Raw genomic sequence first — 25,865 nt, forward strand, 5'->3', positions numbered from 1 at the left:
GTACTGTGCTTACAAACTCCACTAAATGTACTGTGCTTACAAACTCCACTAAATGTACTGTGCTTACAAACTCCACTAAATGTACTGTGCTTACAAACTCCACTAAATGTACTGTGCTACGAACTCCACTAAATGTACTGTGCTACGAACTCCACTAAATGTACTGTGCTACGAACTCCACTAAATGTACTGTGCTTACAAACTCCACTAAATGTACTGTGCTACGAACTCCACTAAATGTACTGTGCTTACAAACTCCACTAAATGTACTGTGCTTACAAACTCCACTAAATGTACTGTGCTACGAACTCCACTAAATGTACTTTGCTACGAACTCCACTAAATGTACTGTGCTTACAAACTCCACTAAATGTACTGTGCTTACAAACTCCACTAAATGTACTGTGTTTACAAACTCCACTAAATGTACTGTGCTTACAAACTCCACTAAATGTACTGTGCTTACAAACTCCACTAAATGTACTGTGCTACGAACTCCACTAAATGTACTGTGCTTACAAACTCCACTAAATGTACTGTGCTTACAAACTCCACTAAATGTACTGTGCTACGAACTCCACTAAATGTACTGTGCTTACAAACTCCACTAAATGTACTGTGCTTACAAACTCCACTAAATGTACTGTGCTACGAACTCCACTAAATGTACTGTGCTTACAAACTCCACTAAATGTACTGTGCTTACAAACTCCACTAAATGTACTGTGCTACGAACTCCACTAAATGTACTGTGCTTACAAACTCCACTAAATGTACTGTGTTTACAAACTCCACTAAATGTACTGTGCTACGAACTCCACTAAATGTACTGTGCTTACGAAATCTGTTAAATGCTTCACAACTCTCCGATTGAGCTGTGTTTGATTTAAAGAGTTTCAATATCATCTTATGCGATTATACATATGTAGTCAGCAATTTATGCCTCAAACGTTAAAAAACATCCACTCATCTTTTCGAAACATGGAATTCTTGTTGATGGAAAAATTGAATGTATTGACTAAAGATGTAGTCAAATTACAGTTTTCCTCTCAATTATCAAAGAATGTGATGCAAAAAAGTGGAAAAGCGATATTTCAATTGACGATCAGGTTGATTTCTGTTGGGCATTTTGTCACTTCATTTTCATTATGTTGGGCTGGAAGTCAGGCGAAACAACACCAGAATGGGCAAAAAAGAAGTGGGATTTATCTAGTGCTATTAAAGCCAATGGAACATACGAAATCACTTTTAGATATACACATGGAAAGCATAGACTTGATATGAAGGATGTAAAAGTTACATGCGATGGAAAGACTCAAATGAAAGATAAGCATGAAGGAACAACTGGAGCTCATCATACAAATAACGTTTACAGGGTAACTATTGATAAGTATAAAGCACCTGTCATATTAAAGGCTAAAGTGAGAAGTGATGGTGGAAATGATTCAAACGGAAACATTCTCATTCGTAAGGTTTAAATAAATCAATCTTATGATGTCACTTTTATGTAATGTATAGAAAAAATTATCGTTGCATTAGCTCAAAAACAGAACAAAAAAGAAAGCAAAATGTTTTGATTGTGATGAATATTATCTTAAGATTATATGTTAAAAAATTGCTAATTTCTTTATTCAATCCTAAATTTTTTTAATGAAAGATTTAATCTTTTGTTCTAAATCATTGAAAAATTAGTTTATTACATCCTTTGGATTTACCTAAATGAGTTATTGATGTTGAGTTATTGTATCTCCAAAACTTATTGTAATTTTTAGTTTCAATTTTTTTTGAGAATGTAAGATAAATATTGATAATAACGAAATTACACCAAAATATATAGTACTACAAGGAAGTTTCCCAAATATAATATCAAAAGAAGAGGATGATAAAACTGGAGAATTAAGTAGTTATTGGATCTAAACGAAAATAAAAAAAAATCTTTTTTCATGTCATCTCATAAAGCGCTACAAGGAAATCTTCCTTACAATATTATCGCACGCTCAAGCACTGGAAAGAATTTTGAATTACTTGGATTTTCGTCATTCTCAATGTCGATACGATCAGCTTCAAAATTTTCACAAAAATTCAACGGTCCTGACACTTAAGCTCACAAAATATTGAATACATTTTTAAAAACGGAGGTTATATTCAATATCGTGTCAAATTGCCAAAATGCTTTTTGCTCTCTTAGCTTTAAGATCTATCAAGATCCCAACTACATTCCCAACACCAATGCCATTTTACCCAAAGCCAGACTTCCCAGTCCTCTACAATGATGGCGAAGAAGATGTAGAAGTTTACTACGAACTTGTCGAAGATGAAACTGATGCTAACAAATTCAAACTTAAGAAGATCATCAAGAAGGTCAAGGATGTTGTTGACAAGACAAAGAAGGTTGTCGATGTTATCGATGAAGTTACAAACGATGATGAAGATGTAGAAGTTTACTACGAACTTGTTGAAGACGAAAACGATGCTAACAAATTCAAGATCAAGAAGATCATCAAGAAGGTTAAGGATGTTGTTGACAAGACAAAGAAGGTTGTCGATGTTATCGATGAAGTTACAAACGATGATGAAGATGTAGAAGTTTACTACGAACTTGTTGAAGACGAAAACGATGCTAACAAATTCAAGATCAAGAAGATCATCAAGAAGGTTAAGGACGTTGTTGACAAAACAAAGAAGGTTGTCGATGTTATCGATGAAGTTACAAACGACGGAGAACGCTATCGCAAGCTCTGCACAAAGTCAATCCCACCAAAGTGCTTCAAAGTCAAGGTTGAGTAAATAAATAACTTTGATTAGAATTTATAAATTGGAGATATCTCCAACTTTTATTTTAAGTATATTAATATACGTATATTAATATGTTCAATTAAAAAACACTTTGGAATGCATTTGATTGAATAGCATTTAAATTGATTAACAAAAAAAGTTCACATACGAATTTTTAGAAACCATAGAGTGTTCTGCCCTGGCGTTTGAGGGCATAGACAACATCCATTGCTGTAACAGTCTTCCTTCTTGCATGTTCTGTATATGTAACTGAGTCACGAATAACATTTTCAAGGAAATGACGAAGAACTACACGAATTTCTTCATAGATATCACCACTGATACGCTTGACACCACCACGACGAGCTAATCTTCTGATGGCTGGTTTTGTAATACCTTGAATGTTTTCACGCATAACCTTCCTATGTCGCTTTGCACCTCCCTTACCGAGACCTTTACCACCTTTTCCTCTTCCAGACATTTAAAAAACTGGCACTTTCCAGCCACATCTGAAAAACCAAAACCCCGCCATTTTCCATTCAAACAAGATTTAGCGGTTATTTAATATTCAAAAAGTCACAAATAAAATTATAAAAAATGTTTTTCTAATTCTATTTACTTATTGAACAATCGAAAGCTCCTCTGCTGCCTGATGCAGTAAATCCATTCTTTCTGGAGGAAATGTTGGTGAATTTTTCAAGAATGGGATTAATCTCTTCTTGAAGAATATCCTTAAATCCTTAGCGAAGTTTGGCATCTTCGAAATCTTTTTTATTTCATCTCCAATAGTTTTTTGATCCAACTTCTGGAAGATCTCTCTAAACAAAATCTTCATGAACAGAAGTGCCTCTGCGCCAAGGGAAATCATCTTAATTCCCTTTACTAAATTAAATCCGAAAGTACCCTTTTCGACGATTTCATCACAAAGTAACGCTAAGTTTCGAATTTGTGATGTCGAATAACCGTTCATTAGCTGTAACGAGTTTTTCAGGGCACCCCGAAAGTTTTCTTTGAAGTGATTTCCCGACTCAGCGAAATATGAAACGAGTTGTGCATAAAAAGGATTATACGATGATTCCTTTCTACAGCACTCTATGATTACAAATGGTATGTCTTTTCGTTGGGTCTTTGAAAGAGACAATTTTGCTATTTTTGTATACGCATCTTGATAATCAACAGCTGTAGTGATAGCATAAAATATTGAACGACGTACATCTGTGGTCATGTGAATCTTACGAGCAATCGTATCAAGTTGTTTTACTTCTTCGTCAACTTGAACTTCATTTTTGTTGGTTCCATAAAATTTGACGAGATCATCACCAAGTGCATCTAAAAATGGTTTAACATTGATAAGGTCTGGCTTCTCATTAAGAGCATCAACAACTGGTTGAATTGCATCGGGAATTTCTTTGAGAACTCGTGAATAGACATCAATGAAAAGTGGTGGCAATTGAGCATCAGAAAATATTCTCTGCGTTAAACAACGTGTAAACATTGGAATTGATACTTTTGGTGGATGTGTGGCAAAAGCTTCACGAATACGAGAAGAAAATATATTGTAATTCGATGGAGCAATTCGATTGAGAAGTCCTGTAAAATCTTTTCTAGCTTCTTCTTCTTCTTGTGTTCGTTTGGCTTTAACCATTTTTACTGGTTGATCTTTTTTGATGTTCCTTCGACTAGATGTGATACCTTTAAGAATTTTTGCATAACCAGCTGCTCTGAGCTGATCATCCCATTCATCAACTTCATCGTTGATACCGAGTTTTCTTGCATAATATTCTATTTCTTCATCATCTTGTTCAACTGTTTCAGGGACTACAAAATTTGGCATCTCAATTCCATCTGAATCTAAGAGATCATCATAATCAATATCGGATTGCTCTGACTCAGAATCTTCGCTTTTGTCTTCGATTGATCCTGGTCGCATTTACAAAAGTGCCATTAATAGAAACCGTTTAATCAAAATCCTTAAATTTAAGCATTTTAACACATTTATATATTATTTATTTGAATATGAGTATTTTAAATGAGAGGGAATCTCTTCAATTAGCAATGGAAATAATTATTAATCTAAATAATGATAACATTCATGAGTCAGCACTTTCAATCAATAAGTTATTTGATAAAAATTACAATTACTCTTTCGATTATATTATTAGCCAAATGATATATTTAACATTTGTTACTTCAATAAATGATCCTGATATATGTTTAAATTTCATCAAAGAAATAGAAAAAAATGAAGAAGTTAATAAATCTAAATGGAACATATTTTATGTATTTACTCAAGTTATTTTAAAGAAGGAAACACAAGAATCATATTATTTTCTTAATTAAATGATTAAAGCAAATTTAATTGGAGCAAATATAATAAAAAATATAAAAATTCCATATTTTATTCATTATTTATCAGATAAAGAAATTAAAAAAATGATTCAGAATGAAGAAATATTAGATAATTATGAAAAGCTTTCAAAGAAGGATTGGGAACTTCACAAGCAATTAATTGAAGATGGAGTTAATCCAAATAAAATTGTAAAAATAATTCGAAATGATGAAATTGAAAAACTTCAAGAAATATCATCACAAAGTGATTTTGATTTTAATCAAACAATTGAACCATCACTTTATGAAAGGTGTTCATTTATTAATCAAGAAGATGTTACATTAATTGATTATGCAGCATTTTTTGGATCAGTAAAATGTTTTAAATATTTACTTATGAATGGAGCAAGAGTAAATTACACAGGTAAATATGCAATTGCAGGTGGAAATGAAGAAATCATTCATTTATGTGAGCAAAATCATTCTTCATTTGTAGATGCATATGAAACAGCAATTAAATACCACAAAAATGATATCTTTAAATATCTTTATGAAAATAAATTGGAAAAAATCAATTTAAAGGAATTAGGAAAGAAATGCATTTTGTTTCATAACTATGAAATATTAACATTTTTGGAAGGAAAATGTATGAAAGCTGACTCATCTTTTATTAATGAATCGGTAAAAATTGGGAATATATTTCTTGTAAAATATTTTTTGGAATTTCATAAAATTCCAAAAAATATTATATTAGATTCAATAAATTCAGGAAATTTCGAAATTGTTAAATATATTTTAGAACTAAATGTAAGTGATATCAATGTTATTTCCTTGAGTAGTTTGATGTTTTAAAATAATTTTTAAAATTTCATAAAATTATTTAATACTGCGCTTTTAAGTGCATCTGCATATGACCATATAGAAATAGTTCGATTACTTCTTTTGCAAAAAGGAATTGATGTTAATGCTAAAGATATTTTTTTATTTTATTGAAAACTTGTTTTGAAAATTTTATATTTTAATTTCAGTAATAAGAATTATTCGAACTATTTCAAACAGCACTTATTATAGCATCTGTAAATGGTTACATAGATTTAGTTCGATTACTTCTTATGCAAAAAGGAATTGATGTTAATGCCAAAGAAATTCATTTACTTTGTTTCAAATTTACTTTAATAATTTGATATTTCAATATAATATTTGGAAATTATTTAATTTATTTCAAACTGCGTTTATGAAAGCATCTAGACATAACTACATAGAAATAGTGAAATTACTTCTTAAACAAATCGGAAATCATGTCAATGATAAAGATTTTTCTTTCTGTTATTTCATTTTAACATTTTAGTATTTCAACAATACATATGGAAAATGCTCAAGATATTTCAAACTGCATTTATGGCTGCATCTGAATTTGGTAATGTAGAAATAGTTAAATTACTTCTAAGTCAAAGACGAATTGATATTAGTACTAAAGATACTTTTTTGATTTATTTAATATATGATTTGGTAGTTTAATACATCAAAATAATATATGGAAATTATTTTATTTATTTAATACAGCACTTATTCTAGCATCTAAAAGCGGTCATACAGAAGTAGTTAAATTACTTCTTACGCAAAGAAAAATTCATATCAATGCAAAAAATGCCTATTTATTATATTTAATATTTGTTTTATTAATTCGATATTTCAAAACAATATTTGGAAATTCATTAAATGATATTTTACAGCATTTATGTATGCATCATGTAATGATCATATGGAAATAATTAAGTTACTTCTTAAACAAGAAGGAATTGATATTAATACTATTGATAATTGTTTTCTTTATTTAATACTTACTTAAATAATTTTATATTTTAAAATAACATTTGGAAATTATTTAAATCATTTAATACACCACTTATAAATGCATCAATAAGAGGTAAATTAGAAATAGTTAAAATGCTTCTCTTGCAGAAGGGAATTCATATTAATTCAAAAAATGTTTTTTTGCTTTATTAGGAATATATCTTAATTGTTTCAAATTTCAAAATAATATTTGGAAATAATTTTGAATATTTTGGACTGCACTTATGTTTGCATGCTATCATGGAAATGTTGAAATAGAAAAATTACTTCTTTCACAAAAAGAAATTGATATTAATGCTAAAACTATTAATATGTTTTATTTAAAATTTATTTTAATGACTTAAAATTTTATGATAATATATGGAAATTAATAAAATTAATTTCAACTGCTCTTATTTTAGCAACGCAAAAAGGACATACAGAAATAGTGAAACCACTTATTGAACATGGAAATATTGATATCAATATTAAAGATATCTATTTTAAATTTTTGATATTATTTTTTTAAAGCAATATATGGAAATAATTCAAAATATTTTATTCAGCACTTATGAGCGCAGCTGATAATGGTCATACTGGTATTGTTAAATTACTTCTGGAACTAAAAGAAATTAATATTAATGCTAAAAATATATATTCATGATATTCAACATATGTATTAATAATTTGAATTTTTTTAATAATATATGGAAATAATTTAAATTATTTTATACAGCACTTCTATGTGCATCCAAAAAAGGATAATTAGATAGCGTTGAATTGCTTCTAGAACATAAAGAAATTGATATAAATACTAAAAACATATGTTTGTTTTGTTTGATACATATTTTCAAAATTTGATATTTCATAATAATATTAGGAAATTATTTAAATCATTTTACACAGCATTTATTTTAGCTTCTGAAAATGGTTATACAGAAATAGTTAAATTACTTCTTGAACAAGAAGGAATTGTAATCAATGCTAAAAATATATATTTATTTTAGTTAAAATAAGTTTTACTTATTTGATGTTAAAAACTAATACATGGAAATTATTCAAAATAATTTGGACAGCACTTATGTATGCATCATATAATGATTATGTAGAAATTGTTCAATTACTTCTACAGCATAAAGAAATTGATATTAATGTTATATCAATTTTTTTATAATATTTAAAATTTATAATCTTAATTTGATGTTTCAAAATAATATTTGGAAATACTTTCATTTATTTAGAACTTCACTTATGCTTGCGTCACTTTGTGGTCGTACAAAAATAGTTAAATTATTATTTGAACATGAAAAAATTAACATTAATTCACAAGATTTTCAATCGTTTTATTTCATATTTAAATAGATGTTTTAATATTTCAAAAGAAAATTTGGAAATTGTTTTCAACATTTAAAACAGCATTAATTTTTGCAACTGAAAATAATCAGACAAAAATAGTTAAATTACTTCTTGAACATAAAGATATAGACATCAATATTAAAGATATCTATATTTAATGTTTAAAAATTATTCAAACTATTTTGGATTTTAAAACAATATTTGGAAATTATTTCACATATTTTGGACAGCAATTATGTATGCAGCAGAAAATTATGATGATAAAATATATGAAATACTTCATGAAAAAGAATAAATAATTGATAAAATGTAAATGTTTCTATAAAAAAATTTCAAGAAAACTTTTTTCAATTTTTTTTTCATCTTAATTTAACCAAATGAAAATTTCAAATGAAATTCTTTATTGAAATATAATCACAAATTTATATATTTTATTTACTAAATATGAAAATGTATTCAAAATCATTACGTAAACGCCAAAAACAGATATTTCCATGAAATGCTTTGTTTTCTCATATAAAAAACATTGAGCATCATGAAACATCGCTAAATGACATATACATATATATAATATTTAATTAAATGTGATCAATGATGTTATCTTCCTTGAAATCTTTAGCAAATGGATCTTCTTCAACATGCGGAATGTTGATTCCTGCTGAGAAATTATTTGCATTTTCAGTTTCTTCTGATTTTGTAAGTTCATTTTCGGAATTTGTTTCGTTTTCTTTGGAATTTCGTTTACGAATTAATAAAACAATAATTAATAATATAATTAATACGACAATAATAACACAAACAACAGAAACAACAATAACTGTCGTTTGATTATCATTTTGGTTGGAGACATCATTCGTTTCGATATTAAAATAATATTTTAAATAATATGAATGATATATAGTATATTGAATAATTGTATATTCGTAATAAATAAATTCCATTTGCGTAAAAATATATGTTAAATTTATATATGTTAAAGAATACGAATTCGTTAGAAATGAATTATCGATAATAAATGTCTCTGCAATTGTAAATGCTGATAATGTAATGGAATATGTTATGTTTCCATATGCATCACTCTGTAAATATGTATTTGATTTACTAAATGAATTACTACGTGAAAATGTATTACTCTGCGTGAATGTATTACTTTGTGCGAACGTATTACTGTTTGTTAATGTATTACTCTGCGTGAATGTATTGGTGCTAAGGTTTAAATCATAGTAATATGTATATGAATAACCTGATTGTAATTCCTCAATTGGAAGTGTTATATTATAAGTTTTCTCAGATGCTATAATAATTAATTCAATTGCTTCTTCAAATGTTTGTGGAAATAATACCATTTCGCAGTCAATTGTTTCGGTATCGTTAAAATTACAAAGTTTCGTAATGTTCCAATTTTCAAGCGGAAGCGTTCCATTATTAATGTATGCTGTTCCATTAAATATATCAAATGTTCCATTATGTTTTATTCCATTTATAAAAATTGATTGAACTGAAGAAAATTTTGTGTTGAATATGGAATTACCATGTATGTTTAAATTTAAGAATGTCATTTTATGCGTAAGTGCCAAGCTACAATACTGGTATCCAGGCGGTTCCATCCAGGAAAGTTTTTGTCCTTGCATAAAATCGAATTTTTTTTGATTCATCAAATTTTGATTGCTTGTATCTTGAACTAACAACTCCGAAAAATTTGCTTTTAAATTATATGGATAATAGCAATATACATCTAATAATGTACCATAAACAAATCTATACTTTTTTGATGAATTAAAAAAACTATTTGATGTCGTGGTAAATGGAACATTGGATATATTTCCTTTTATAAATACACCAATTGTATCACCTGGTTCCCATGAATTTGTGTATGAAAGCAATAAGCTATTAGGCATGAATAAATTTTTTTTATTTGCATTAATTTGAATTACATCTGGTTCTTTATCTTGATTATTTAAACTTTTGTATAAATTATCCACAAGAGGATAGTCGACTGTTGCTTTTCCAATACTTATATCAACACTTGCAAATAATTCAGGGAGTTGATCAATTCCAAGCGATTCAATGGAATATGTTATAGCTAGTAAAATCGAAAACATGTGCAATTTTTTTATGAACATAACACAATCGACGAAATTCAATTAATATTGGTAATATTTGAGTTGCTCGTATTATAACCGTAAAATGACGATTTTTTTTAACAAAGTCCGTTCGGAATGAAACAGTTGTTTGTCTTCCAAGACAGAAATAATTTTATTTTTTTAATTCTTTCCAACAATCTCTCATCTAAAATACTGTTTTTGAAAATATTTTGATGTACTTAAGTTTTGCAAAATAAGCATTGTAATCATTGCTTAATAAAATGGTTTTTTCCCCTCTCAAACTTAAAGTTAATTGAACACAAAAATGTGTTTAAAAAACCACCAAGTTTACAAATGAGATACAGAGAAATTCTTAACTTAAAATTTTTATTATCTGCCCAATTAGTAGGTCGTTAAATGATCAAAAAGTGTCTATAATTCAATTATTTACACGACAAAATGTCTAGCTACAAGATTGTTGTTGTTGGTGCATCAGGTGTTGGAAAATCAGCTCTTGTTCAAAGACTTGTTGATGGTACATTTAGGGAAGAAGGACAAAGTACAGTTGGTGTTGAGTTTAAATCTTTTACATGTCAAACACAGGATAATCAACCAGTTAAACTTCAAATATGGGACACTGCTGGACAGGAAAGATTCAGGTCTGTTTCCAAAGCATATTTTAGAAATGCTGTTGGTGCTGTTCTAGTATTCGATATCACTAGCGAGAGTTCATTTGATGATCTCGAAAATTGGCTTCAAGACCTTCAGCAACTTTGCAATCCAAATGCCTACATTATTCTTGTAGGAAATAAAGTTGATCTTGAAGATAAAAGAGAAGTTGGAACTCAGCAAGCCAAAGATTTTGGTGAAAAGCACCACCTTGAGTACTTGGAAACATCTGCCTTATCAGGTCAAAATGTCATGGAATCTTTCACAAGATTAGCTTACGAAATTGCAAATCGTGTAAGTACTGGTCAAATACAGTCATCTTCTGTTCCAAAAACGTCACCTTTCAAGCCAGAAGAAAACACTAAGCAAGACAATCCTTGCAAATGCTGAATCTAACTAAATTTTCACTTCGATTTTCTATATGGTGAATTGCAATTGTGTTTAAACAGTCACTTTTTAAATCATGTTATCAAATTTTTTATTTTCAAAGCAATATAAACCACGTAATAATTTCTATGAGATCATTCAATTTCAAATTACATGAACATGAGCCAATGACAAAAACAAATCTGAATTTTAATTAAAATCAAATTAAACAGTTAAAATCAAAAGTTTTCTCAGCTAAAGATTTATCAACACTTGTTGGTATTCGTCATCGTCTTCATCTTCATTATCGATTTTCATACTATAGTTCTTTCTTCTTGACATACATTTTCTTAATATAATTACAGAGAACACAACTACCGCAACTAATATTATCACTGAGAGCCCAATAAATATTATTGGCTCGTATTCATCAACTTTTTTATCTTTGTCACTTTTCGCTTGTTTGCATTTGTATTTCGCTTCTTCGCCTTCGAGCGCTTGAACGGAAACTCCGTCATCATAACCAACGTGAGCAAAGAACGAGTGCTCACACTTAGAATAATATTCATCGCGAATTTCTTCGTCATCGTCATCATTCTCGCGCTCGAAATAAAGACTTCCACCTGACCCACTCTTATTATAAGCAATGAAAAATGAGCTGGTGACATCAGCTTCACATTTTCGCTTGCGACACGTACGCGTTGGAGTGGATGTTGAACGAGATGTGTAAAGTGAAGAGATTGCAGTGCCTTCAACAGATGTAAAACCAAATTCAAGCTCGACTTTATGGAGATTACTTAAAGGTGAGAAAAGACAAAGTAAAAAAGAATCATCTTTAGCATCAAACTTGTATTTGATCTCTTTACCTGCCATGAAAAAAAGCGCATGGGTGGGACAGATGGTAGAAGGAATAACCCAGTATTGGAGGTAGACAGAATTATTGTAATTTATGAATTCTATTGATGTATTTTCTATAAATGAAAAAGCATAAGCATTGTCAATCATATTTGGTGTATAAGTACGTGAATCATTCTTTGCAATAGTAAACTTGATATGTTTTTGCATATTTTCAGAAAACATTAAAAATAATTCATGTCCATCTTCGAAATTTGTAAGTATTTGATCATTTGAATGAATTAGTAATGAACCAAATTTTTGATCACCAATATTTATAGTATCACTAAGTGACAAAGTGAACAAGAAAAGAAACATCTTTATTGCAATATAATTTAAAATTTTGCGATGTGTTTTCAGTGATTTACAAAACTTGGAGTTAGCTCCTATCGTATCGACGGCAGTTATTGGGGCAGTCCTCTAAATTTTGGGTAAACAAAAAGTGTCGGTGCCCTTGAGGCCGACCAGATATAAGACCACTTTTCGAACATTCGAATGTTCTATTTTTGTGCAATTGATTAATTATATTGAGAATGAGAACCCAAATCAAAATTAATGTGGTGCAAATAAAGCAATTATAATGGTATTGATGTGTTTCATTAGATAAAAAATTGGAATAATCACTCGAATTTCCTTTAGAAATAAAAGGTTTATGAATAATAATATTTTTTTATAATTAGAAAGAACATCAAAAATAATCATATTTAAAGATGTTTCTGATGAACTATATTCGATTTTTAGTGAGATATTTGAATTTGTGAAAACAATCGGCATTTAACCACCAAGCTGATTATTCGAAATTATTGCAGCACTACCCTTAATGACAAGCTATCTTCATATGGAATATAAATATTAGTTATTTATTACAATAAAATTTCTTTGTTTGCACAAAACAAAGGTATTAAATAACGAAATGGTTAAATTTGTTTGCTTTAAAGCACAATTTATGAATAATTTTTTTATTTAAAAAATTTTCACTTTTCATTCTTCTGCAAATGTTTTCCCTTTTCTTCATAAAACATTTAGTCAATAAAAAAATTAAAACACAAAATCTTTATTCTATAATAACAAAACAACGAAAATCACTTCTTTAACATCTTGTGCAGAGTCATCAGCACTTGCATATCCATATTTGGCTTATCCTTTGTCGCCGAGTAAACGCAATTTGCGAATTCGATTACCTTATGCGAACTCTTTTTGTCATTATATTCTTCCACAAATATCTTTGCAACTACTTTCATTTCTTCATCAGTCAATTTCTTCAAATATTTTTTCGCAAAATTTACGCAAATTGTTTGAATTGATTCTTTCGAATTGCATACGAACTTTGCTGTCTCTTTCATTAACTTAAACTTATCTATTTCATCCGCATTTGCTGAGAAGTTTACCAAACACAAGAAAGCTCCTTCCTTCAAACTCGGCACCGCATCAATTGATTCTTTGCTATCGTAAAGTAGTGAAATCATTTTCGGCACAACGAACGAAAACAATTGAAAATATCGATTCAATGAAATTGTATACATAACCGACATTAAATTGAAAATTTCATCGGTGTCGTTTGAAATATTGAATAATCCCACAATTTGAGCCAACAAACCCGTATCGACAAGTAAAACAGGGCTAAGTTCTACCCTGCGAATTAATTGACAAGCTTGTGAATTGAACTTTGAAGAAATGACAAGTTTACACACGATATAAAATTCGGTTTCTTGGCCGATAATTAAGCTGACTCCTTCAATTTTTGAGATGTTTGAATACAATTGAAACAAAAGTGCCGGCGAATGCAAATTTTGAATTGGCAACTGAGTCGAGATGAATTTAGCACATCTCAAATTTTTAGAGAATTCAACGAGCAAATTGAGTGCGTTTATATCTTCTTTGGCAAACACGCGTAAACTAATCAATAATTCATGATATTTCTGCGGCAAATAATTCACGAATGATTGATATATAGGTAAATACATATTAAAATCAGATATAGAGGTAACAACTTTCTCCCAGAAATAAGAAGGGAATTGTTCACGTGCGTTATGGAACTTTAATGACTTAGTTAAGCATTCAATTGCTAATGATTTAAGTTCTTGTGGCACATTAGTTTGTAGCCATATAAGTTGTGACAATACGTCTTCTGGAAATGACTTAATATGATCGAGGAATCGCGATACTATAGTTAATAGTTTCTCAAATACTTTAATTGATAATGGCTTAACAGAAAACAATAACAAATGATATATAAATGTTGGCATTGAGCATAAGAAATCAAATTTCAAGTCAATAACTTTGAACAATGATGTTAATGCAAGTAATCGTGTGCCTTCACTTGTAGCTCCATTAAAGACCAACAATGCCTTGATTAAATCGACTGAGATAATTTCCGATTGGATATGATCTGCACATATTATTAATGATGCTTCTGCAATATCTTTGTTACCACGACGCATTAAATCATATAAGAGATGTAAGCCATCGGAATTAATAAATTGTTCAAATAATACTTTGTTAATTAATAACTCTGATAACATTTTGAGGATTTTTAGTTGGCATTGATTATCGGTGGTACTTCGAATTAATTCAATAACTTTCGGTATAAAGTCGGTGGACGTTAACAAACCGCTTTTGCCAAGAGCTCTGACATCGGTTAGATAACGGTCGATTGATAGGTAATTAGATGTGCGAATAGCTTCTGTAAATTTCATTAATACATGATCAACTTGGCTAACAGGAATCCATAGATTGTTCTTTTCATATTGATTGAGACGTTTTTGATTATCAAAGAATTTTAATGGATCACTTGCTGAAGGTGTTTTTCGTTTTTTACCACCAATACGAGCCCAAAGAGCATCTGCATTAGTGCCTGGAAAGTGATATTTGGGATTGTTAAAAAGTTTGACAATTAATGAAAATGGTGGCCTTTTCTTGGGATCTTGCGACCAACATGATGTAATAAGATTCTCTAGATCTTTGGGTGTTCCACTAGGAATTGTTGGACGAAGACCTTCTTGAACAACAAGATATGGTAAATTTCCTGTTGTTACATCTTTATAAGGAATTTCACCAGTAAGAAGTTCCCAGAGAACAATTCCAAAAGAATAAACATCAGCTGCAACATCATAAGAAGTTGAGCACATTAAAATTTCTGGTGCCATCCATTGAGTTGTACCAATTAATCCTGTCATTGGAGCATATGACTTAAGTCTAACAAGTCCGAAGTCACATATTCTAGCTCTTTTATTATCATCAAGTAAAATATTTAAACTTTTCAAATCCCGATGAATAATATTTCTTTGATGCATGTAACTCATGCCTCTTGCAACGTCAATCGCGATAGCTGTTCTATCTGTAGGTGTTAATTCGTCTGGATGAGATTTAAGGAATTGGAAAAGTGAACCGTTTGAAAGGAGTTCAGTCACCAAACAAAACGGCGGTTGATTGGTGTACCCTAAAAGTTTCAATATCGAGGGGTGGTTCAAAGTCGATAGGGTGAAAATCTCTCTGCAAAACATTTCAAGTTCGCTTGGCGAGAGTTGTCTGCAATGAAGAACTTTGATAGCAACGACTTGTGAACTGCCACTAATTTTGCCTTTAAAAACGCGACCACTTCGACCACTTCCAATGGAATCTCCAAATACTAGTTGTTCATGTTCTAAGACAAGATTTAAATTGGGAGGAAGAGAAGGAACTGTAAGGATACCACCTAGGTCTGTCTCATCAGTTTCTATTTTGACGCCTTTTCTTTGAATTGATTTTAAACGATCATTGATTTTTTCTTTGATATCTGGTCTTCGTACAACATCGTTCCTGGAACGCATTTGCATCATAAAAATACCAATTAACTTTAGGTCAACTTGATCTTGTGATAATAATTCGTCTGGTGATAATTTAAATAAATCTGCGGCAGAATCAAAACCTATTGACCTAAGATCAGCAATAACTTTTTGTCGTATCTCTAAAAATTGATCAAAAACTTCGTGTAAAGAAGTCATTAAGATAAATTGAAAACATGATTCACGATTACATTGAATGCAAAGTTGAATTAAATGGTCAATTGAACTAACAATAGAGTTCATGGCGTCAATGAATTTATGGTTAACTTTGAAATTTGGTGGTGATATTGACAAAAATGGTGGAAGTAAATTAAAAGTCCGAATAAGAGAGTTGGCTTTAGAACAATGAATTGATGTCGACATTTCAAGTTTTTGCAGCTGTTCAATCCGTTCAATCACTGGTGCTGTGTGCGATAGAAAGGCATTGCTCATAATGAACTTGAATAGTTTACTTGAAGAAAAAGTTTTTTTTTGAAAACTATTCAGAAATTTCATGTTGAACAGAACGATACACCTATGGGATCTGAATTTAATCAGTTTTGAACGGCCTTGCCAAAAATAACTCTCTCAAAATTTTGTACACAAACCTTTTTCAATCAAAAACAAGAAACAAAATTTTTAGGCGTCAAAAAGCCTCAAAAATCACCTTTGTTTAAAATCTCATTAAATAAAGATTAATTGGTTATTCTTTTAGTTACGTTCACCACGAATTCTTTGTGCAAGTTGAACATCACGTTCCATAATTGTAACACGATTTGCATGTATAGCACAAAGGTTTGTATCTTCAAAGAGACCAACAAGGTAAGCTTCGGATGCTTCTTGAAGAGCTGCAATTGCTGATGATTGGAAACGAAGATCACCACGGAATCCAGATGCAATTTCACGAACAAGACGTTGGAATGGAAGCTTACGGATTAAAAGATCTGTGCTCTTTTGATATTTACGGATTTCACGAAGAGCAACAGTACCTGGTCTGAAACGATGTTGTTTCTTAGCACCTTGTGAATCAACAACTGGTGTTGACTTACGAGCTGCCTTAGCACCGAGTGACTTGCGTGGAGTCTTACCACCGGTAGATTTACGTGCTGTTTGTTTTGTACGAGCCATTTAAATTATGGAGTACGTTTTGTTCTCAATTCGTATCTTTGAGAATAAATTTTTAAACGGCACTTTTTATGTGACAATTCAAGGCGATCACTCCCAAATTTCGACCTTATCTTTCAATCGGTGTCTTAATTCATGAACCCTAAATTAGACCCAAGATAAGGAAAAGTAACAAATTCAAAACGGAACTATTTTCGTAAAAATAAAAGAAATCTATTATGAAAATGGGAGTTTATTAGAATCTAAATCAGAAAAATAATTATAAGGAAGAACTTATTGCGATTGTTCGTTCTTTATGCTGTGAATAGGTGCTTGTGTGTGTGGAAGGGTTCTTGGGAAATTGATTATCGTTTGTAAACACAAATTGTCATTTTGAAAGGAAATAATTTCGTTGAGGATGGTGACTGTTTCTGTGAATTTTTCTCAATTTGAACAGGACAAAATTCATGAAAACCATGGTGCATTCAATTTTAGTGACATCATCAATTTAATTGTGTATAACTATTCATGTTTTCCATATTAGGCCACTAAATGATTATCCTAATTATTTTATTGTTTACATCACTTCGATTCATCGGATTTGGAATGGGAACAGGAGGCAATGGCATGCCCATGGCCATAAATGCAGGACCAACGTTAATGCAAAATATATTCATTTGAATGCAAAACATGCAACAAGAAAATATGTGAGAACTGTGCACAGTACTGTCATGATGGACATGATGTTGTTTTCTATTGTAAGGAATATACTTATGAATGTGCATGTGATAACCAACAAGAATGCACCCTTATTGATCATAAGAAAAATGAATCACACGCTGTTCCTGAAACAGAAGTTCCACCATGAAAAAGTCAGAAAAGTCCCAAGAACAATTAATATTAGCTTACAAAGAATGATCTTGATACACAGTTGTTGCATTTGACAAAGACTTAAAAATGGTTGATTCAGTTTTGTTTAGGAAATCAAATGCGTTCAATGGTGCCCCTCATCATTGTGGTGATAATCAAGTTGGTAGTAGTTCAACTGATAAAGATGCTGAAGTTATTAGGATTGAACTTGCACGAATTCCATCGAATGTTAGATCACTTGCAATATCAATTACTTCATTCCGTGGTCTTCCATTCACTGCTGTGAGCAAAGCTTTGAAAATTACTGATTTTTCCCTGCAACAAAATACTTTGATACTAAAACTCCTGAACAATCATTTGGATTTACAAGGAGTTGGATGCTTCAAGATAACTTCATTGAGAAGATGCATGGAAACAAGTCTAAATAAAGTTTTCGTTTCTGATTTTTATTCTATTTTGTATAGATTATAAAAAACATAAATATATATATTATATTAAATGAAATCTTATGGTTAGGAAAAATGACCAATGTTTATATCAACTCTTGTTTCGATATTTTTTTTTCAATTTTTGGTGAAGATAATGATTTGGTATCACTCGGAAAATTTTATTAAGATCATTAAAAAAATTTATGTTTAATATAGCACTATAGTGCTATCATTTAATTTTTAAAATGTAAATGTTAAATCAGATATAACCCATTGTTGTTTGCACCTTTTTCCCTAAGTAATTGCTTTATTTCTCTGAAGCCTAACTGTTGAGCAATTTCAATGTGAAGTGCTGTTTCAAATTATTGAAACATATATAAAATTATTAAAACATATTATAAATTATTCAAATGAATAGTTTTTGCATTAACATCAATTCCTTCTTTATCTAAAAGTAATTTTATAATTTCTTCATAATTGTTTTTAACTGCTATATGAAGTGCTATTTCAAATAATTAAAACATATTTCAAATTATTAAAACATATATAAAATTATTAAAACATATATAAAATTATTCAAATGAATATATTTTGCATTAACATCAATTCCTTCTTTATCTAAAAGTAATTTTACTATTTCTATATTATTATTTCTAACTGCTATATGAAGTGCTGTTTCAAATTATTAAAACATATTCCAAATTATTAAAACATATTCCAAATTATTAAAACATATTCCAAATTATTAAAACATATTACAAATTATTCAAATGAATAGTTTTTGCATTAACATCAATTCCTTTATCTAAAAGTAAGTTTACAATTTCTATATTTCCTGATTCAACTGAATATGGTAAAATTGTTTTTGGAATTTGTTGACTTTCTATTACACCTTTTATTATAAATGTATTTCCTTTTGACGCTATATTTTCTATGATTTCATTATTTATTTTCATTCCTTCTTTTTCTAAAAACTAGAAGATCTCATAATTATTGAATTATATACATTTTCTTCCAAGATAAATTAAATTTTCTTCACTTAATTTACAATTATTTTGACTTTCGATATTGGAATCGAATTTCGTGAAAGAAAGTAATGAAGATAAATTTTGGATAGAAAACATTAAAGATGAATTTTTTCTTTCATTCGAAATTTTTCCAATTTTATTTTCATAAAGATAACGAAAAATATCATTTCGATGAAAATCGATCGCTGTTTCATATGCGTTTTCAAATGATGAATTATTTTGTTCAAATAAATGAAAAATTTCTAAGTTTCCACCTGCAATTACATATTTGGATTTATTTTTTATATTCGAATTATTTAATAACAAATATTTAAAGCATTTAATCGAACCAAAAAATGCGCAATAATCAATTAATGAAACATTTTTAGTATTAATAAATGAACATCTTTCAAAAAGTGATGGTTTAATTTTTTGATTAAATTCAAACTCATTATGTGATGATATTTCTTGAAGCTTTTCTAAATCATCATTTCGAAGTACTTTTGCAATTTCTAATGGATTAACTCCTTCTTTTACATATTGCATATGAAGCTTCCAGCCATCTTTTGATAATTCATTAAGTGCTGGACATTTGTTTATTAATTTAATTTTTGTTTCTTTTGTTTTAAATTTAGAAAAATATAATGTGTTCATGTTCTTTACTGAAGATGGTTCAATTATTTCTTTTTCGATCATCTTTTCAAGAAGATAATATGATTCTTGCTTTTTTATCCCGAGTAAATATTTACGAAATATTTGAACAAGATTCGCTTCAGTTTCACTTTTGTTTTTTATTTTTCTTCTTCTTTTGCTTTTAATATAAATAAATATTTAATATATGTATTAGCATTATGAGTTTGAGAAACAAAATCTGAATATATAATACTGGAAACAAGAGAGTTAAATGTATATGGTAGCTTATCAACAAATAAATTAATTGTTGCTTGAACTGAAGTTTCGAAATTTTTTTCGTTGAGATTGAAGACAATTGATTCTACTCTTATTCATTCGAGAGTTCCATCAAAAAAATAATGTTTCATGTAAAGTTTGCCAATCTTAATATATGAATTCTCATAAAATCATTTTATTCATGATAATTGCCAACATATGTTTTTTTATATTTAAATAATATAGAAAACTATTAATAATAATATCTTTCTCTTGGTTACTATCTTAAGAAATACGTGTTGCTATGCTCGAATAGATATTACTTGACACTTCATTGCATTCAATCAAAAAGAGTTCAGAATGAGGCCTCATTCAAAAGTTCCGTGCGTTTGAAAATTAAATACTCTCGAATTTTTTTGAATCAATTGAAAGTTTGTCTTATTCAACAACATCTTGCACACAAGCGCTGCCTCTGCCTTTTTCTTACACGAAAATGTTACTGGTATTCTCTATATTATGTTGCGTATGTTGCAATTTGTCTTGAAAAAGTATTTCACTTCAATGAGTCAACTCTTTGGAATTCGATTTATCACTTTTTGTGAAACATTTATTCGAACTCAAAAAATAGAAATATCTTAAAAATAAATGAATGAATTCATCTAAAATTACGTGGCATATGGTTTGCTCTACACGTTTATTAATATCCATGAGTTGTAGGAAAATATCAATTGTAAAATTTTACATTCCACTTAACGGTCAGCATAGAAAATTTAGTCAAAAAATCATCAAAGATGAGTGCGATTATTGACAAAGTTCTTTCTATGGTAATATCCAGATTCCTCCACAAATATATATATTCTGTAAGTAGGAAGCAATTACGCACAAGTATATTAAGTGGAAAAGCTTATTTAGCAGATATTTCAATAAAATCCGAAGCTCTCATATCAAACAGAATCCCTGTTGAAGTTGTTAAAGGTGTGGTAAAGTCAATCGAAATTTCATTTCCTTGGAGAAATCTTGGTTCAGAGCCATCAATTTTTTTTGTTGATGGAATTTACATGAAAGGTAAGATTGTTGGGAATACACTTATTCAAACAGATATCGAAGGCCTTCTTCAGCAATATGATTTATTGACAAAAATTGGATTAGATGAAGAAACAAATGGTTCTGGCCTTGCAGGCACTACACTTAAGATAGCCACTAATCTCCAAGCAAGGGTGACAAATGTTCATCTTCGAATTGAGTTAGCTGAAAAAGATTTAACATCATTTGGAATATTTATTCCCAAAATTGATCTTTTTACTGTTGACAAAGATGGTAATCCTGTTACTCTCACCAACCCACCAGATGTTTTATACAAAAAAGTTGTTTTGTCAGGATTTTCCATATATTTAGATACTTCATGTAAACCCATTGATACCACCGATCAAAGCAAATTTGTTTTAACGATGGAAGAAAGCATGAAAAATGATCATCAATTCATTCTTCAAGATCTTAATTTCGATGGCATTATGGAAATTCCTGTAAACCATTCAACCGCTGACAAAATCTTTGATATGCAAATCAAAGCTATAAATCTCTTTTTCAGTTCAGCCCAATGGAAAGGCATTCAAGAGATTCAATCCCGATATAACAAATTTTCACGTATTATGTTTTTTGAGAATTGTGGGCGTCCTAATTTTCAACGACGACGAGATTTACGTGGCTGGTGGCATTATTCATATCGAACCGCACGAAAGAAACGAATTAAAAAGGAATTTATAGTTGGAACTGCAATAGAGTTTTTAAAGAAACGAAATACTGAGAAAGAATATGTCTTAAACATATTAAATAATGGAAATGAAACCGAAAAAATGGATTTACAAGATAAATATGGCGTTGAGTTGACATCAATGCTTATCAATTATTATACATTTTTAAAGAAGAAAGAACTTATTGAAAAGCAAAAATCGAAAGAAACAGAAACTTTTGAAGATTTTAATTTAGAAACAGATGATGGTAACTTATTAATGAAGTTTAAGATCAACAAAATGAATGCAATAATACAATATGATAAAGATAACCAATTAACACAAATATCATTAAATGATATCATTGGTGATTTCGAAAATGGTAAAACAAATATTATCATTCACTCATCGATTAAAGATTTAAGTTTAATTAACTCATTAAATTCGAATAAAGTTTTTTATTTCGAAAAACAATCATTAAGTAATGAATGTATGTCATTTGTTATGAACTCTAATAAACAAACGCAAATTCTTCAACTCAATTTAAATATTGGTTCGCCAATATTAAATGTTGACTTTAATTTCTTTAATCGTGTACAAGAATTCTTTACGAAAGGAATGGAAATGATTCGTGATATTGGAAGTGTATTAACATTAGAAGAGAAAGTAAAAAGAGATTCGACAATATTAGAAATACAAAACTTAATTTCGAATCATAAGAAAATCGATTTAAGAGCTCATATGGATACACCAATGATTATATTCCCTACAAAAAAAAACTTAATAATTAATTTCGGTGAATTCGATATTAAATCAATTGATTATCAAATCGAAAGAGATATTCATAATGAAGAAACTTATTATGATAAATTCTTATTTTCCATTAAAGGATTCCAAATTAAAGTTGGAAATCATAACTTATGTGATAAAGTCGTTGAGTTACAAATGGGAATTAAACATAGTTTCATACAGAAAAGCACAATCATTATGAACTCATTTGATATTAATGTGAAAAATATGATATTTAATATATATCAAAAAGATTATTTAACATTATTTGAATTAATTGATTTAATACCTAAAAGTAATACGAATAATAATAATAATGAAAAAGAAAAAGAAAAACAAAATCCAATTCAACAACAACAACAATTTACACCAAGATCAGTTTCATTTAATGTTCATATTAATTTTGACCATTTCTCATTTAATTTCTTGGATATAATCGATTTAAAAATTGGTATTAATGATGTCGACTTTTCCATTTATGGACTTCAAAGTAAAATCGAATCGAAATTCTCATTAAAGTCATTTATTGCGAATTCTAAAGAGAAAAGTTTAATTAATTTCAAAGGCGATGATAAAACTAATGCAATTACAGCAAATATATTATCTGAAATCACAAACAAAAATGTATTAAATATAAACCTCGATAACTCTACATCACAAATATATTTAAACATTCCATTAATCATTGAGATCATTAATTATTTCATACAACCAATTAAACGTGAAACGAATCAGAAACAACAACAACAAATAGAAACAACAACACTAACAAATGTTAATACAACTAATGTATTAACAAGATATGCAATAGAAAAAAGACTTCAATATTATCCTTATATTAAAATATCTATTAAACAAAGGAAAACAGAGATATTTATACCTTGGGAAGAAACAATTTGTATATCATTTAACTCAGTTACAATTAAAACACCAGAAAAAATTCCACGTAATATTGATAATTATGAAACTTATTATGATATTTTTGATTTCGATATGAAACAATTCCAAATATCATTAAATAATATACCTTTAATTATACCTATTAACACGTCGATTAAATTTGAAAATTCATTTGTTAAATGTAATGAAATTCCAAACCAAAAATTCTTCTTGAAAATGTCTAAAGTTGACTTAAATTTAAGTAATGTTCAATTCCAAAAGTTCCAAAAGTTACTTCATTTTATATCCACTGAAATACCAAAACTTAATTCACAATCCGAAAATAATGTTAACAATACCGAAAAAGTAATAAATGAAACTAAAAATGTTAATAATATAAATGAAAATGATATTAAAACAAATATCGAAATTAACGCCGATTTCGAACAATTTTCATTCCATTTAATCGAAGAAGAATTAAAGTATCAAACAGATTTCGAATTAAATGGATTTAATATCATTTATAATAATATGAATAATGGTTTAACTAATATGGAATTATTAATGAAAAGTATTTTATGTACTAAATCTAATAATGACATTAAAAGTAATATATTTAATCTTGAAACAGAAACTAAATTTAATGTTTCATTTATTGATAATAAATTTGATTTTAATAGTAAAATTCAAGAAATTTCTGTCGATTTAGATATCGATTGGGTTAAATCAATGATAAAATTCTTTAATTATAATAATAATAATAATAATCAAATTCAAAATGAAACATCTAAAGAAATTATAGAAAAACAACAAAATGTGAATGTTAATGATAATAATAATGAAAAAGTTTTAACATTTTCTTTAGATCTTAATAAAATTTCCGTATCTGTTAAAGATAAAGAGAAATATGGAATTGTTATTGAAAATATTTCTCTTTTAAAGAATAACGTTAATGATAAATATAACATTTCGAATATTTTGTTTTATATTGAAACGGAAACATTATTTAAATTATCGGAATTTATAGCAACAATGAAATTAATCAAAGAAAATCATTGTTTAGTTAATGGTTCAATTAAAGATATAATATTTAACATGACACATGAACAATATAAAAACATTTTCACAACAATTAAAAACATCACTGATTTATTACCTAAATCACAACCAATACAAAATAATAATACAAAAGAAATTAATAATAATAAGTTAAACTTTGATATTGATTTTAAGTTATATTCATTAAACACAAAGTTATCTAAACAAAAAGATATTTATAATTTAATAACAAAAAATATATTTTTAACATTTGAAACTATTTCTAATGGAAAATGTTTAATTGACAATTTAAACTTGGAATGTAATTCCGAAAATATAATTTCTCCAAATGGTAAATTAACAATTGGAATTAATAATTTAAATGAAATTAATATAATATTACCTGAAACAAAACTTTTAATAAGTCCACAAAAGATACGAAATCTTCTTGACTTTTTCACACTTAATGAAAACAAACAAAAAGACGAAAATAATAACAATAAAAATGAAGAATCAAATAGTACATTTAAATTTAATATTCATTCTAAAGATTTAACAGGTAAAATATATGATGAAAAGATTACAACGATATTTGACTTTAATGAATTTCATTTTAATATATTAATGGAAAAAGAAACGAAAATTATAATTGAAATGTTAAATACGAAACTTATTAATCCTAAGTTCTTACATCCATTTTTATTTGCAACTAATTTTAAATTTGAGTTATATAAATCAAATATTTTAGTAACTATTAATGAAGCAGAAACTGATTTCCAATATGATTATTTAATGGATGTAATTCATAGTATATCAATAATTTATTCAACACCAACAAATTATAGTTTCTCAGCACCAATTACAATGCCAATATTTACATATGATGTAACCATAAATAATATTAAAGGTAATTTATTAAGTCGAGTAATAACATATTTACCAATTAACTTAAATCAATTTAAATTTAAATCTGAAGATGGTCATAAACATATTATCTCAATATTTAAAGGGAAAATTTGGGATT

General features: G+C 28.5%; 8 protein-coding genes across 8 annotated transcripts; 3 read left to right on the forward strand and 5 right to left on the reverse strand.

Moving 5' to 3' along the window:
• Positions 1-1,148: 1,148 nt before the first annotated feature.
• GO595_006660 (family 20 glycosylhydrolase) lies at positions 1,149-1,478 on the forward strand (the record flags this gene model as incomplete). Its single annotated transcript, XM_067920037.1, has 1 exon — positions 1,149-1,478. One exon carries the CDS (start codon positions 1,149-1,151, stop codon positions 1,476-1,478), a length of 330 nt encoding a protein of 109 aa, XP_067773088.1.
• A 691-nt stretch (positions 1,479-2,169) lies between these two features.
• GO595_006661 (uncharacterized protein) lies at positions 2,170-2,787 on the forward strand (the record flags this gene model as incomplete). The annotated part of the gene is made up of 1 exon (XM_067920038.1): positions 2,170-2,787. One exon carries the CDS (start codon positions 2,170-2,172, stop codon positions 2,785-2,787), a length of 618 nt encoding a protein of 205 aa, XP_067773089.1.
• Positions 2,788-2,950: 163 nt separating this feature from the next.
• On the reverse strand, positions 2,951-3,256 carry GO595_006662 (Histone H4; the record flags this gene model as incomplete). The annotated part of the gene is made up of 1 exon (XM_067920040.1): positions 2,951-3,256. The coding sequence occupies one exon, from the start codon at positions 3,254-3,256 to the stop codon at positions 2,951-2,953; it is 306 nt and encodes a 101-aa protein (XP_067773090.1).
• A 138-nt stretch (positions 3,257-3,394) lies between these two features.
• GO595_006663 (nucleolar MIF4G domain-containing protein 1) lies at positions 3,395-4,705 on the reverse strand (the record flags this gene model as incomplete). Its single annotated transcript, XM_067920041.1, has 1 exon — positions 3,395-4,705. The coding sequence occupies one exon, from the start codon at positions 4,703-4,705 to the stop codon at positions 3,395-3,397; it is 1,311 nt and encodes a 436-aa protein (XP_067773091.1).
• A 6,130-nt stretch (positions 4,706-10,835) lies between these two features.
• Positions 10,836-11,435, forward strand: GO595_006664 (Ras family protein; the record flags this gene model as incomplete). The annotated part of the gene is made up of 1 exon (XM_067920042.1): positions 10,836-11,435. One exon carries the CDS (start codon positions 10,836-10,838, stop codon positions 11,433-11,435), a length of 600 nt encoding a protein of 199 aa, XP_067773092.1.
• A 231-nt stretch (positions 11,436-11,666) lies between these two features.
• GO595_006665 (uncharacterized protein) lies at positions 11,667-12,284 on the reverse strand (the record flags this gene model as incomplete). The annotated part of the gene is made up of 1 exon (XM_067920043.1): positions 11,667-12,284. The coding sequence occupies one exon, from the start codon at positions 12,282-12,284 to the stop codon at positions 11,667-11,669; it is 618 nt and encodes a 205-aa protein (XP_067773093.1).
• A 1,103-nt stretch (positions 12,285-13,387) lies between these two features.
• GO595_006666 (TKL family protein kinase) lies at positions 13,388-16,561 on the reverse strand (the record flags this gene model as incomplete). The annotated part of the gene is made up of 2 exons (XM_067920044.1): positions 13,388-13,486; positions 14,495-16,561. The coding sequence occupies 2 exons, from the start codon at positions 16,559-16,561 to the stop codon at positions 13,388-13,390; spliced, it is 2,166 nt and encodes a 721-aa protein (XP_067773094.1).
• Positions 16,562-16,819: 258 nt separating this feature from the next.
• On the reverse strand, positions 16,820-17,236 carry GO595_006667 (histone H3.2; the record flags this gene model as incomplete). The annotated part of the gene is made up of 1 exon (XM_067920045.1): positions 16,820-17,236. One exon carries the CDS (start codon positions 17,234-17,236, stop codon positions 16,820-16,822), a length of 417 nt encoding a protein of 138 aa, XP_067773095.1.
• Positions 17,237-25,865: the final 8,629 nt, after the last annotated feature.

Source organism: Histomonas meleagridis (assembly GCF_020186115.1).
Source record: "Histomonas meleagridis strain 2922-C6/04-10x chromosome Unknown contig_46, whole genome shotgun sequence".
In the NCBI taxonomy this organism is placed as follows: Eukaryota; Parabasalia; order Tritrichomonadida; family Dientamoebidae; genus Histomonas; species Histomonas meleagridis.